General features: G+C 40.4%; 1 protein-coding gene across 1 annotated transcript in view; it reads right to left on the bottom strand.

The window, feature by feature from the left end:
* etnk2 (ethanolamine kinase 2) overlaps positions 1-11,750 on the bottom strand; it is a 27,950-nt gene extending 16,200 nt beyond the window's left edge. The window contains exons 1-4 of the mRNA XM_020620560.1: positions 11,301-11,750; positions 2,849-2,986; positions 2,633-2,754; positions 2,038-2,178 (exon numbers count right to left, since the gene is read on the bottom strand). Of these exons, the coding sequence (XP_020476216.1) occupies positions 2,038-2,178; positions 2,633-2,754; positions 2,849-2,986; positions 11,301-11,447 (548 nt within the window). The 5' untranslated portion in view covers positions 11,448-11,750. The remainder of the gene's footprint in view (positions 1-2,037; positions 2,179-2,632; positions 2,755-2,848; positions 2,987-11,300) is intronic.

Genomic DNA, 11,750 nt, shown 5'->3' with positions numbered 1-11,750 from the left:
GCTGAAGTCGACAAAGAGGGTCCATGCATAGGTCCCTGGGGAGTCGAGGTGTTGCAGGATGTAATGCAGTGTCATGTTCACTGCATCATCCACTGACCTTTTTGCCCGGTCGGCAAACTGCAGGGGGTCTAGCAGGGGGTCTACGATGTCCTTCAGGTGGAACAACACCAGTCTTTCAAATGACTTCATAACTACAGATGTCAGGGTGACAGGTCTGTAGTCATTCAGTCCACTGATGGAGGTTTTCTTGGGGACTCCATCTTTGATTCAAAGCAGTTTATGTATCACATAGATAATATTCCCTTGATTGCTTCTTGGGTTCCTTCCCTCCAAAATGAATAAGCTTTGGTTTGCAATCAAACCCCTATTTTATGTTTGGTCATAACTATATAAACATTATAGGATCAATTTTATCCTAAATATTAGGATAAAATACTCCTACCTCATCTGAGCATCTTAATATCTGGGCTGCACACAGAGACATGTGCATGGAGCTGTGTTGGTGATGGCGTGTGGTTGAATGAAACAAATGAAGTAATTTTGCTCATTTTTGCTTGGTTTTGGTGCCGTTTATGATGGACATAACACAGCAGTCCATAGCATTTTAGTGAGAAGTTGTTAAAATTTACAACATCAAAACAACTAGAAATGTGGGGAGTTTCAATTCAATAGTGGCCATAACATTAGAACTGTATTAATATTACTAGGGGGAAAAAAAAACATTCCTCTGTATAAATTTGCTTGTGTTACTGCAGATACATCTGTTACAAATAATGTCAGACATACATATGCATATCAGTAAAATATAGACCTTTATTTGACATTGTGTCACCGCAATGCCATTGAAAACCACAGCCTCTGTATTCTGTATACATTAGTTCTGGAGCTGGTTATTACTGCTGAGCTGCCTGACTGCCACAACTGTCTCTGGCTGTCGTGACCACATGTAACCTAGTTTCACAGACAGGGCAGGAGGGGCAAGGAGGAGCAGAGCGAGACGAGGAGACGATACTGCTTGAGTTTGTTTTGACTCTCACTTTGGTCTTAACGGTTGGAAATGAGAGGGAGAGGTTAGTTAATGCAGCTTTAATGCTCAACATCTATTAGTTTTAACTCCAACATGATCCATTCAGTTTCAGTCACCATTGTTTGTGAGTGATGACAAAACACACGCCACTGGCAGAGAAACTGAATGGATCATGTTGGAGTTAAAACTAATAGATGTTGAACCCTTCAGTTTCAGTTTCAGTCACCATTGTTTGTGAGTGATGACAAAACACACCACACTGGCAGAGAAACGCCGCTGCCAACTAGTGTTCTGGCAGTGTAACTGCAGAATGACACAGCAACACCAGTACACAAATATAAATGCTCACAACGGCGTGGGCCACTTGTGTATCCTGCAGTGTAGGCTCCACACAGATTCATAGCAGAACCATAAATCAAGCTTTAGGCAAATATATCATTAAACTTAGCATACTAACATTTGCTAATTGGCTCTTAACAATAAATGCAACTAAGGCAGATGGGAATGCTATTAGTTTTGGATGTATTTAGTTATAAACCAAGATAACACTAGATTTAGTATTAGAATTTATTCTTTTGGAACCAAAAGTGTCTATACCACATTCTAACAAAGCACAGAAAATGCTTCAGGAAACATCAGGGCATCACAGGTCTGTAGGATTCATTCTTTTATGAGCATGAATGTCTGCACAAGATTTCATGGTGATGCATACAGTTGTTCAGATATTTCACTCTGGTTCAAAGTGGTGGACTGTTTGACCGGCCCTACCATCTCTAAGACCACAGTGCTAGCATGGGTAAAAATGCTATCTACTGACTACACAGCACAGGTGGGTGTAAATAGTGCCTCAGTGCTCCCAGGTGATATGCTGCTGTCTTCATAATGCATGTTACAGTCAAATCAGACTGCTTTTCATGGGCTATTTGCATCATGGACACAATGTATTCAGAACAGCCAGCAGGAGTGCCCACTAAGAACTAGAAAGAACTACCTGAAAAGCCAGATCTCACCTGATGTTGGAGGCTTGCTCAGTGAACTCTGTGGCTACAAGGGAGAAGTATTTTCTCATCTTGATCCAAAGGTTGGGTTTGGGAATGCAGCCGTTGTGTGCATGGATTGCATGGATACGGGCCATCTCCCTGGCTATCAGTCTAAGAGGAGACACACACAAAGATGAGTAAAGCTATCATGACAGGGTTTCAACATAAAATGCGTACATTACTGACTATGCTATCACCAACAGTCCAGGGACAGACAGCACTGCTACAAGATTAAGATATTTTTATCTGCAAGGTTAGCTGAGGACGTCTCTCTTGCCAAGTTCTGGAAAAAGTCTAATGACATCAAGTGAAACATTATGAAGCACGCACTGCGCTGACACAGACAATGGAGTGTTTAACAAAAAGCACCAGGGTCAATGTGTGTTCCCAGATAAATTGTTGACTACTTTGGCCAGATTGTTGTCATAATAAAGTGAAATGAGCAACTTCTATGGAGAACGTAGAAAACACAAAGGATTCTGAGTGCTATGCTACGTGACACAGTCTTATATTTATACCAAGATAAGTCTAAAAATCCCAAACAATCCGTTGACCATGTCCTGACCTGAGTAGGGCAGGATCCCTGACATCCTGTGTTCCGAGAGCATCCCCCTGCATGAACTCATAGCAGATGCCATTCTGAAAGGTGCAGTAGAGGCGGGGAGCACAACCATTAGCATATAACACCTAGAGGAAAAACAAATACACGCAACACATCATTAGTTGGTAGAAGCAAACCTTTAGCAAAAGACAGCACACACTCCCTGTTCCCTCCCTCTACCTGAAAGCTTTTGAGCTCATTGTCTCTGTCCACAATCAGCTCTGTCTTGTTCCCATACACTCGGACCAGGACCACATCCTCTGGGCTGTCATCCACGTAGTAGCCGACCAATTTGTTAGTAAGTCCATCAGTGAAGAGCTGGAAGAAAGAGAGAGAGTGTAAAAGAAGTCTTATAACCACTCACAGGGATACAGATGAAAACCCTTGACCTCTGGTTGTATGTCGCCAGAGTGGTTCCCTAACTAAATCTTGAATCGAGCATTCTCTATGGTCATTTTACAGAGCTATCAGTTTTTGGGTTGGGATCAGCAGTGCAGACACCTTGCAACCCTGAGTCACATGACATAAATGCATTACAGAACAACATTCTTAATTGAATCAGATCACATGTGCCTTCTGCCCACAAACAGAAACAGACACAGAATTCTGTAGTAAGCAAAAGCTTCAACCATTTTGGGCCTTCTCTCAAACAAACAATGCTTTCCTGACAAACTGGAGTGTCCACATATGCAGAGGAGTTGTTGGCTTGCTACTTTCACTCTGCACTCCAACTCCTCCCAAACCATCTCAGTTCCTTCATCCACAGCAGTCAGGCTTTACACCCGCTGCTGATATGAATGACATATCACTGTAATCCTGAATGCAGGTTAGGTTAACTGGTGATGCTAAAACTGCCCGCAGGTGTGAATGGCTGGCTGTCTGTGTCAGCCCTGTGAAAGGCTGGTGACCTGTCCAGGGTGTACCCCGCCTCTTGCTCAATGTCAGCTGGAATTGGTACCAGCCCCCCATGACCTTCGTTAGGTTAAGCAGTATTGATAAGTGATGGTTAGAGGGAGAGTGCAACTGTCACAAATAGAAAAAAAAGGTTATGATGGAATCTTGCATGAGTTCTAAGAACTCTTCTGCAGGGTGGTGCTGGTATTTCATCGATGAGTCAACAGATTGTCACTTCTAGCATGAAGAGTAAGCAAACAAAATCCTCTGTCTGAAGCTAGGCCTTAAATATCTGCATGGCAGCAACACTCCACTGGAAACCAGCGGGTCAGTTTATCCCACTGCAGCCAATACAACAAAATCATACACATCTCCCCTGGCCCAGATGCTCACTCACACATATCTGGAATTCTACACATGGTTGGCCACAAAAATGGGCATGCAGTCATCCCTGTTATGACTGTACATACACAAACATACAAGGCTTTAGTACCACAACTGATCCCTTCTACCCACCACACAATATGCCGCTAAGACTGGTGATCAATACATCAACAGACAGCAACAAGCTTGGACCCAGACAGAGGTAAGCATTCAGTCATATACTGCCTGATGGAATATAACGGTGGACTTATTTGTTCCCCATCACTGAGTCTACATTTGGTAGTGTAATTGTACAGCCTGGCCAGTGATTAGCACTGTCACCCTGCAGAAAGAAGGTTCCGGGTTTGAACCTTGCATTCGCCTGGGCCCTCTCTGTGTCAGCCTTTTGATAAACCCACCCCCCAACCCCCACGGCTCTCTATATGATAAGCAGTTTAAATAATGAAGGGATGGATGGATGGACTGTATAGTCTGAAGAGGGCTTTCTTAAGCAGAGACGAATCATTCCATCTTGTATCAAGAGAAAGTTGTAAGAGGAGAGTGTTACTTTGCTGCTGTTGGCACATTCTGTTGTTTTCAGGAACTGTGTGTGTGTGTGTTTGGTGGGGGCTTTGAAAAAGAACTGTGTATTTACAGTAAAGCTCTTCCTGTCCAGGTGGTGGGGCTTATCAGGTGTTTCTGTCAACAGCGCTGTCCTGCCACTCTTCACCACATTCTGCACTTTCCGCACCCATCAAAACAATGGTCTCACTACTCCAGAACATCCTGTACAACTCAACCAAAATAGTGCTTTTTTAAACCACTGCTAGTCTGACCTTTAGTAACACCGACACGTTCTCAGCTGCAGGTGTGTGAGTGGGTGTGGTATCAGATCCAGAGAGCCTACCCAGCAGGAGGTAAACACATGACTGAGGTAGCTGAGTTCAAATCATGCACCGTGAATGATAGAAATGGTGTCAGTTTGTAGACTTTGACTTGGCAATGACACGTCAGTCGCTCAACCATTTAAGAAGGAATTAAATACAGTCCTTTCCCTGATAAGCTGATTGTGTTACTTTACAATGAAGGTGTGATCAATACGTACAGTATTACACACAGCCTAAGAATCAATTACTTAAAGTATGTGTGGAAACCTCATCTTTTATTTTTACTTTTTTCATTTATATTAAGTATGAGCATGTACACTGATATTGTATTAACTGCACTGTGTCACCTGCTTGTTTTCCTTATTGTTGTAATGTAATTTTTTTTCCATGTGCTCAGAGTTACATCACCTCCTCAGTATTCCCATTTAAGAGTTAATAATAAATTTCTTGGGACCACATTTGACAAGGAAGCATGAAGTGCTCTACAATGTCTTGGTAAATGGGTACAGTGACTGTGGTTTGCAAAAAACACAGTGGACCAACACCAGCAGATGGCATTGCACCCCAAACCATCACAGACTGTGGAAACTTAATACTGGACTTCAAACAACTTGGGCTATGAGCTTCTCCACCCTTCCTCCAGACTCTAGGACCTTGGTTTCCAAATGAAATACAAAACTTGCTCTCATCTAAAAAGAGGACTTTGGACCACCAGGCAACAGTCCAGTTCTTCTTCTCCTTAGTCCAGCTAAGACGCCTCTGCTGTTGTCTGTGGTTCAGGAGTGGCTTGACAAGAGGAATACGACAACTGTAGCCAGATTCCTTGACACGGCAGTGTGTGGTGGCCCTTGATGCCTTGACCCCAGCCTCAGTCCATTCCTTGTGAAGTTCACCCAAATTCTTGAATCGATTTTGTTTGAGAAGCCTCTCAAGGCTGCGGTTCTCTCGGTTGGTTGTGCATCTTTTTCTTCCACACTTTTTCCTACCACTCAACTTTCTGTTAACATGCTTGGATACAGCACTCTGTGAGAAGGCCACTGTCAAAGAAACCTGGGCTTCCATACCACCTCAGCATTGCCACAGACTGATCACTTCCCTGCCACACCGGATTGAGGCAGTAATTAAAGCAAAATGAGCCCCTACCAAGTATTGAGTACATATACAGTAAATGAACATACTTTCCAGAAGGCAAGCAATTCACTAAATGGTTTTTTTATAGGTCTTGTGACGTATTCTAATTTATTGAGATAGTGAATTGGTGGGTTTTTGTTAAATGTGAGTAAAATCACAATTAAAAGACCCAACGGCTTAAACTACTTCAGTCTGTGTGTACTGAATTTATATAATACATGAGTTTCACTATTTGAGTTGAATTACTGAAATAAATAGACTTTACCATGATATTCTAATTTATTGAGATGCACCTGTATAACGCTACACTTTTTCATATGGAAACAAGCTTAAGTTGCTTAAACACTGAATTTGGAACAAGCAAAGCTTAATAATATAAACACACGAGGAATCAAATTTCAAATAAAAAACACATCAGTGGCATTCATTTCTTATTGTTATTTAAATAAATTAAATAAAATAAATTCTTATGCCTCTCTATCTGTAGCCTTTCGAGTTACACATTTGGACAACTCCTCAAGGAGTTCTCTTCCTGTGGTTGTGCCATGCACCGCTTTTAATCCCAAAGGTTCCTCTGTAACGCAGACTCGAGTCCACTCCACGGATGAAGATTGACAGCTGGGCAGTATCAGATGCGTCGCTGCTCTCATCCACAGAAAGGGAGTATGCAATAAAATCTTTTCCCTTTTCCATCAGCTGTTTGTGAAGATTGGTGGCAAGCTCACATTCACGATCAGCCACAGTGTTTCTGCTAAGGCTCACATTTAAAAATGCTTGCCTTTTATCTGGGCACATGACATCACAAACTTTGATCATGCATTTTTTGACTAACTCTCCCTCATTAAAGGGCCAGGCTGATTTAGCTATCTCTGCTACCACAACAACACTAGCCATTACAGCAGCCTCACTTTGTGATTTTGCATTTTCTGCCGTGAAACCAGACTTCTTTTCATCTCCTCTACCTTCTGGAGCTTCTGCTTCATGTCCGGGTCCTTGTACTTGTCTTGGTGTTTCATTTCATAGTGTCTTCTTATTTTATATTCTGTCGTGACAGCCACGTTGGCTCCGCACACAAGACAAACAGGTCTGTCCTTTACATGAATGAACAGATAATCTTCCTCCCACCTGTCTTGAAAGCTTCCGTTTTCCATCTTTTGTTTGGCCAGTTTTTGGGAGGGGTGCATTAAATTTGCCCGAGGTGCCTGGTAGCATGAGGTTGCTAATGTCAACAGAAGGTGTTTGCTGGTCTTGATTGACGCACCAACGCACTAGCAAAGCATTCTTAGATTTGCAGTATTAGCAGTGCATGCGATATATACTGGTGGGCCAGCTCTAATAAACATTTGAAATTATCTCACAGGCCAAATATACTTACACCGTGGGCCAGATTTGGCCCGCAGGCCTGAGTTTGACATATATGGTCTAGACCTTCATGGCTGTCCAAAAACTATTATAAAGGCACATCACTGGGTGGCATGTTTCTTTCTCAGGAAAAATGATACCTCTGTCTGTTTTCAAAAAGATCTCCAAAGGCTAAATGGCAATGTGATGTGATGGGCATCAAAACACCTGTACTCATTATTTGCAATACAAGCCCACACACCGGCGGCAAACTGACATTATTTACATTTCACTGGAGTGGTTTATTGTCACATTTGGCAGACCCCCTGCCATCACTCCATCAAGGCTGTCAATTTCCAATCATTTGTCTGGGTCCTGGATATATTCAGCAGCAGCAGCAGTTAAAAGAAGATGATGCTCAAAGATGTAAGAACAAAGTCTATGCTTTATGCAGCACATCACTGCAGGGTCCAGGTTCCCTGAAAAGAAACTGGAATGATGCTTCTACAATAAGCCAAAATAAAAATACATTTTAAAAATTGCTTTTCCTTGGTGTCCTCGATGTCAGTTGTGAATTTGTACATTTTGAATTTGATTATCTCATCTGAATTTGGACAAGCATATCTGAGATGCAAGTTTTTGAGTTGGCATGAACTTTTAGATCTGAATTGAGTATAGTTCTTGAATATTTATGCACAAATATTTCCTACCTGGATATGAGAATCCTGAAATAACATATACTCAAATTTTAAATTATGACATAACTTGAAACTGATTATTGAGAATTTCACAAATTTCAGCCCACATAAATTCAGAAAGATGGATTTCAAAGTGAGTTATTACAGTGTAATAAATTTAGTTGCATTTAAATTTCAAAGCAAATTATTCAGTAGTGATAAATTTCCAAAATATATTATTCAAGTGCTGATAAAATTCAGATCGTTATGTCATACATTTGCTTCCATAAAAAAATGATAATTTGCTAATGGTGTTTTTTTTTTTCCAGGGTCTAACTATTGAAGATATTGGCTGTTCTGTGGGCCATACCCTCCAAAAATGTCATCAAAATCCATTCATTACTTTTGACCTATGCTAAACAAGCAAACCAACAAATCCTGGCAAAAACAAGGCAGCAGTAACAACTGCTTTGGTGACTAAAATGATTTCAGGTTATTTGCTTCCTCTTGGTGTTGTCGAGGGAGTGAGGGTGGAGTTTTTGGAACCTGAATACACCACGCCTTCATAAAAGACAATTACTGAGCAAACTGAAAAAGTAAAATGAAGCAGTTACTGCTCTAAAAAAAAAGATTGATGGAAGCAAAGAAAGCAGCAATAACAAGCGATACATGGACAGCTCTCATGTTGGAGTCATATGTCACCTCCACTGATTGCATATAAATATGGACGCCATGACGGCTCCCAAAAGTGAAACCACCGTGACTCAAACATCCACTGGTGGCTGATTGAATAATAGGTCATAGATCCCACCTGTTCCAAATTGGTGGTGACCATAACTAAAATCTCAAAAGACAGTTCAGAAAATAGTTTCCCAGAAGTGAGTTCTGTCATTTTTGACAGAAAGTAACACATTCTTTAATACATTATTTGATGACATAAAAAGGGTGTACTTTGGATGATCTGACAGCTTTGATTGGCAGTCTGATACATTATTCAACTACTTGGGTGCTGCAGTGGAGAATTTGGTGGCAAAATGCCAAGATGGCAGCCACCGTACTTATGGTTCACTTTTGAAAATTGCATATTAGAGGGAATTGGTGATGAATCATCCATATACAGACAATGGTCACCACTGGTTTCTAATGTTAACCCTACTTTCTGGACTCAGAGCCTTGCAACTGAACTTTCATTCATATCACATAAATGATATGATAGAGCATAATTAATTTAAGTCAATTAACTTAAGAGGTTTTAACCAAAGAGACTGTGAAAAAGAAAAGATGTGCCAAAGTCATGAGCTACATCTTTATTTCTCAATAGTTCACACAATTAAACTTTCTAGCTTTTTAAGAATCTGTTTTATGAAATTCTCACAAAAAAGCAATGCAGAAGTTTTCTTTAAAAAAAAAAAAAAAAAAAAACACCTCAAACACTGAATTCCTGCCTCCATCTTGATGATGACTGGTGAACTGTGGAAACGCCAAGGACAATGATGGAAATAAGTTCAGGACTTGGTCATACTAGCCCTGACAATATGTTGTATTTTTTTTTATTTTTATAAATCATCAGTATCAAAACCAAATCAGCTACATTCGACTACCAAACATGATATCAAACAAAACTGTTGGACATGTGAGAGGATGGAGAGAGAGAGAACTGGGAAAGGCTGATTTTCTAAACCTACTGGGGCATATAGTTCCTCAGTTCCTATCATTTCTATCCAGACCCTCTTGTAGCTGCTGCTGTCAATATGAACACATGAATAATACAAAAAAATCTTCACAAGCTCAGTTGTAACAACTAGAGCAGCTGTAAGTTGGCATATCTGCCTGCTTTACCTGAATGGCAAGTATGTTTGTTGTTTCATTGATTATATAATCATGCTACCTCTCTCTGAGTCATCCTGCCCTGTAAAAACTGAAGCACCCCACCAAGCACATTAGTTTAGGAGAAATGGAGTACATTGGCAACTGGAGAAAGTTAATTTAACCATATTCAGATATTTGCTTCTTTTCTTAGGAATTCTTATCTAAGTTTGATTTGATTTGATTTGATTTATTCTTTCAAGCATGTAAAAAAATGCACATAATTTTACACATATCCAACAAATGCTAATCCAATATCAATTTGCTTATACCTAGTACATGCTTGAATGGAGTAGGAAGAAGTCAGACTTATCCAGTCCTACCCCATGACATCATCTTACCATCATTAGTTTGCAAGCAGTAAATGATTCACTTCTACACCACACAAGTATTATACTAAAAAAAGATTATAACAGTGTGTTAACATTCTTACATAATTACATTCTTAAATAATTATCTTCTACACCGAACACAGGTAATATACTAAAGAATTATTACAAAGTGTTAACAGTCATACACCACACCCACACTGTTCCATGTAATTAATCACTGAGCCTGTTCTTGCATATATCTTGATTGACATATACCTTTATATTTATGTTTAAACTCGTCATTCTATTACTATTTTTTATGTCTACACTTAAATTATTCCATAGTTTTGCCCCACTTATGGAAATACAAAATCTTTTTTGGTTGTACGTATAGCATGAATTTTTAAATTTACCTGACCCCTTAGTTTGTTTAATTTCATATTTGCAAAAATCTATATGTAAAACTAGACTTCTTCACTTGAGAGATCAGTTACTTACATTTGTTTTGGGTGAAGGGAACATACCTCTGTTTTTTAAGTTAAACAGTTTTAATCAGTTTTGTTAATAATATTACCAGTGCATGAAAATGTACTCATATATCCTATATGATGTACTACATGAACATTATACCTCTACATTTGAACTAAAATCAAAAGTGCATTTCTGGAAAGGTCTCATACTTTTTTGCCAATGCAGCATCGCCTTCATAAGGTGTGTCTTCCTCCTTTAGCCATCAACTGACCATCACAACACCACCAGCTGCAAATGACAGCGTGGCTACATGCTAGTTATACTATAACATTGTCTGTAACTGTCTGGCTGATGTTTCCTTCACAAAGAGAATATTTTCCTACTGGTTTTTGGTTTAACATGAACTTACTGACGTTAGTAGTTTGTTACCTTAGTTAAGAGTGCAAGTGCAATACAATCAACATTTTGGAACAAAATGTCAAATATTAGACGCCTTCGTTCATCATTAAGGAAGAGAGAGTAGCTAGCAGTCCGTCATTCATTAAAAGAAATGAACCAGTAGGTAATGTTTCCCTAGCGGTCCTCCCCACTGGCTGCCTGGTAGTGCTCGGTGATGCCCCAGGGCTGTCAGCCTTGGCCTAGCTTAGCACACTCTTCACTGTTAGTATACATACTGGAGGGCCAACGTTACCTTGGTGTTGACAAGTCTGGTGTCCCATGCCGGTCTCAGCTCTTTAATAAGCTTCATCGCCCCCTCCGTCACGTTGTGTTCGTCCACGAAAATGGGTATTTTTCTTATAACAGGCGACCCAACGGGCACATGTATCTGCGTCTCCATCCTGCAAGCGGCTATCTAAAAGCGTAGCGTTAACCTCTGAGCCCTTCGCTGCTATTTCTAGCAAATAGAGCATGCAAATGTTGCTTGGTGTATATGCAGCTGAATGCTGATTTATTTGTTGAACGATGGATGTATTTTTTTCCTTTCAAGATATATATCTTGTCTGATTGCTATATTAGTAACGGTGAGCTGGAAGGCGCGGCAGCTGTACGATGAAACTGCCGGGTACCGATTCTCGTCGCCGGCTTTCTTGGTACATTCAGCCAACTGTACCGTTTCCTCGTAGTTGGCTCCGCCCACCTT

Source organism: Monopterus albus, unplaced genomic scaffold (assembly GCF_001952655.1).
Source record: "Monopterus albus unplaced genomic scaffold, M_albus_1.0 scaffold241.1, whole genome shotgun sequence".
Classification (NCBI taxonomy): Eukaryota; Metazoa; Chordata; class Actinopteri; order Synbranchiformes; family Synbranchidae; genus Monopterus; species Monopterus albus.
This window is presented reverse-complemented; position numbering and strand designations above follow the sequence as displayed.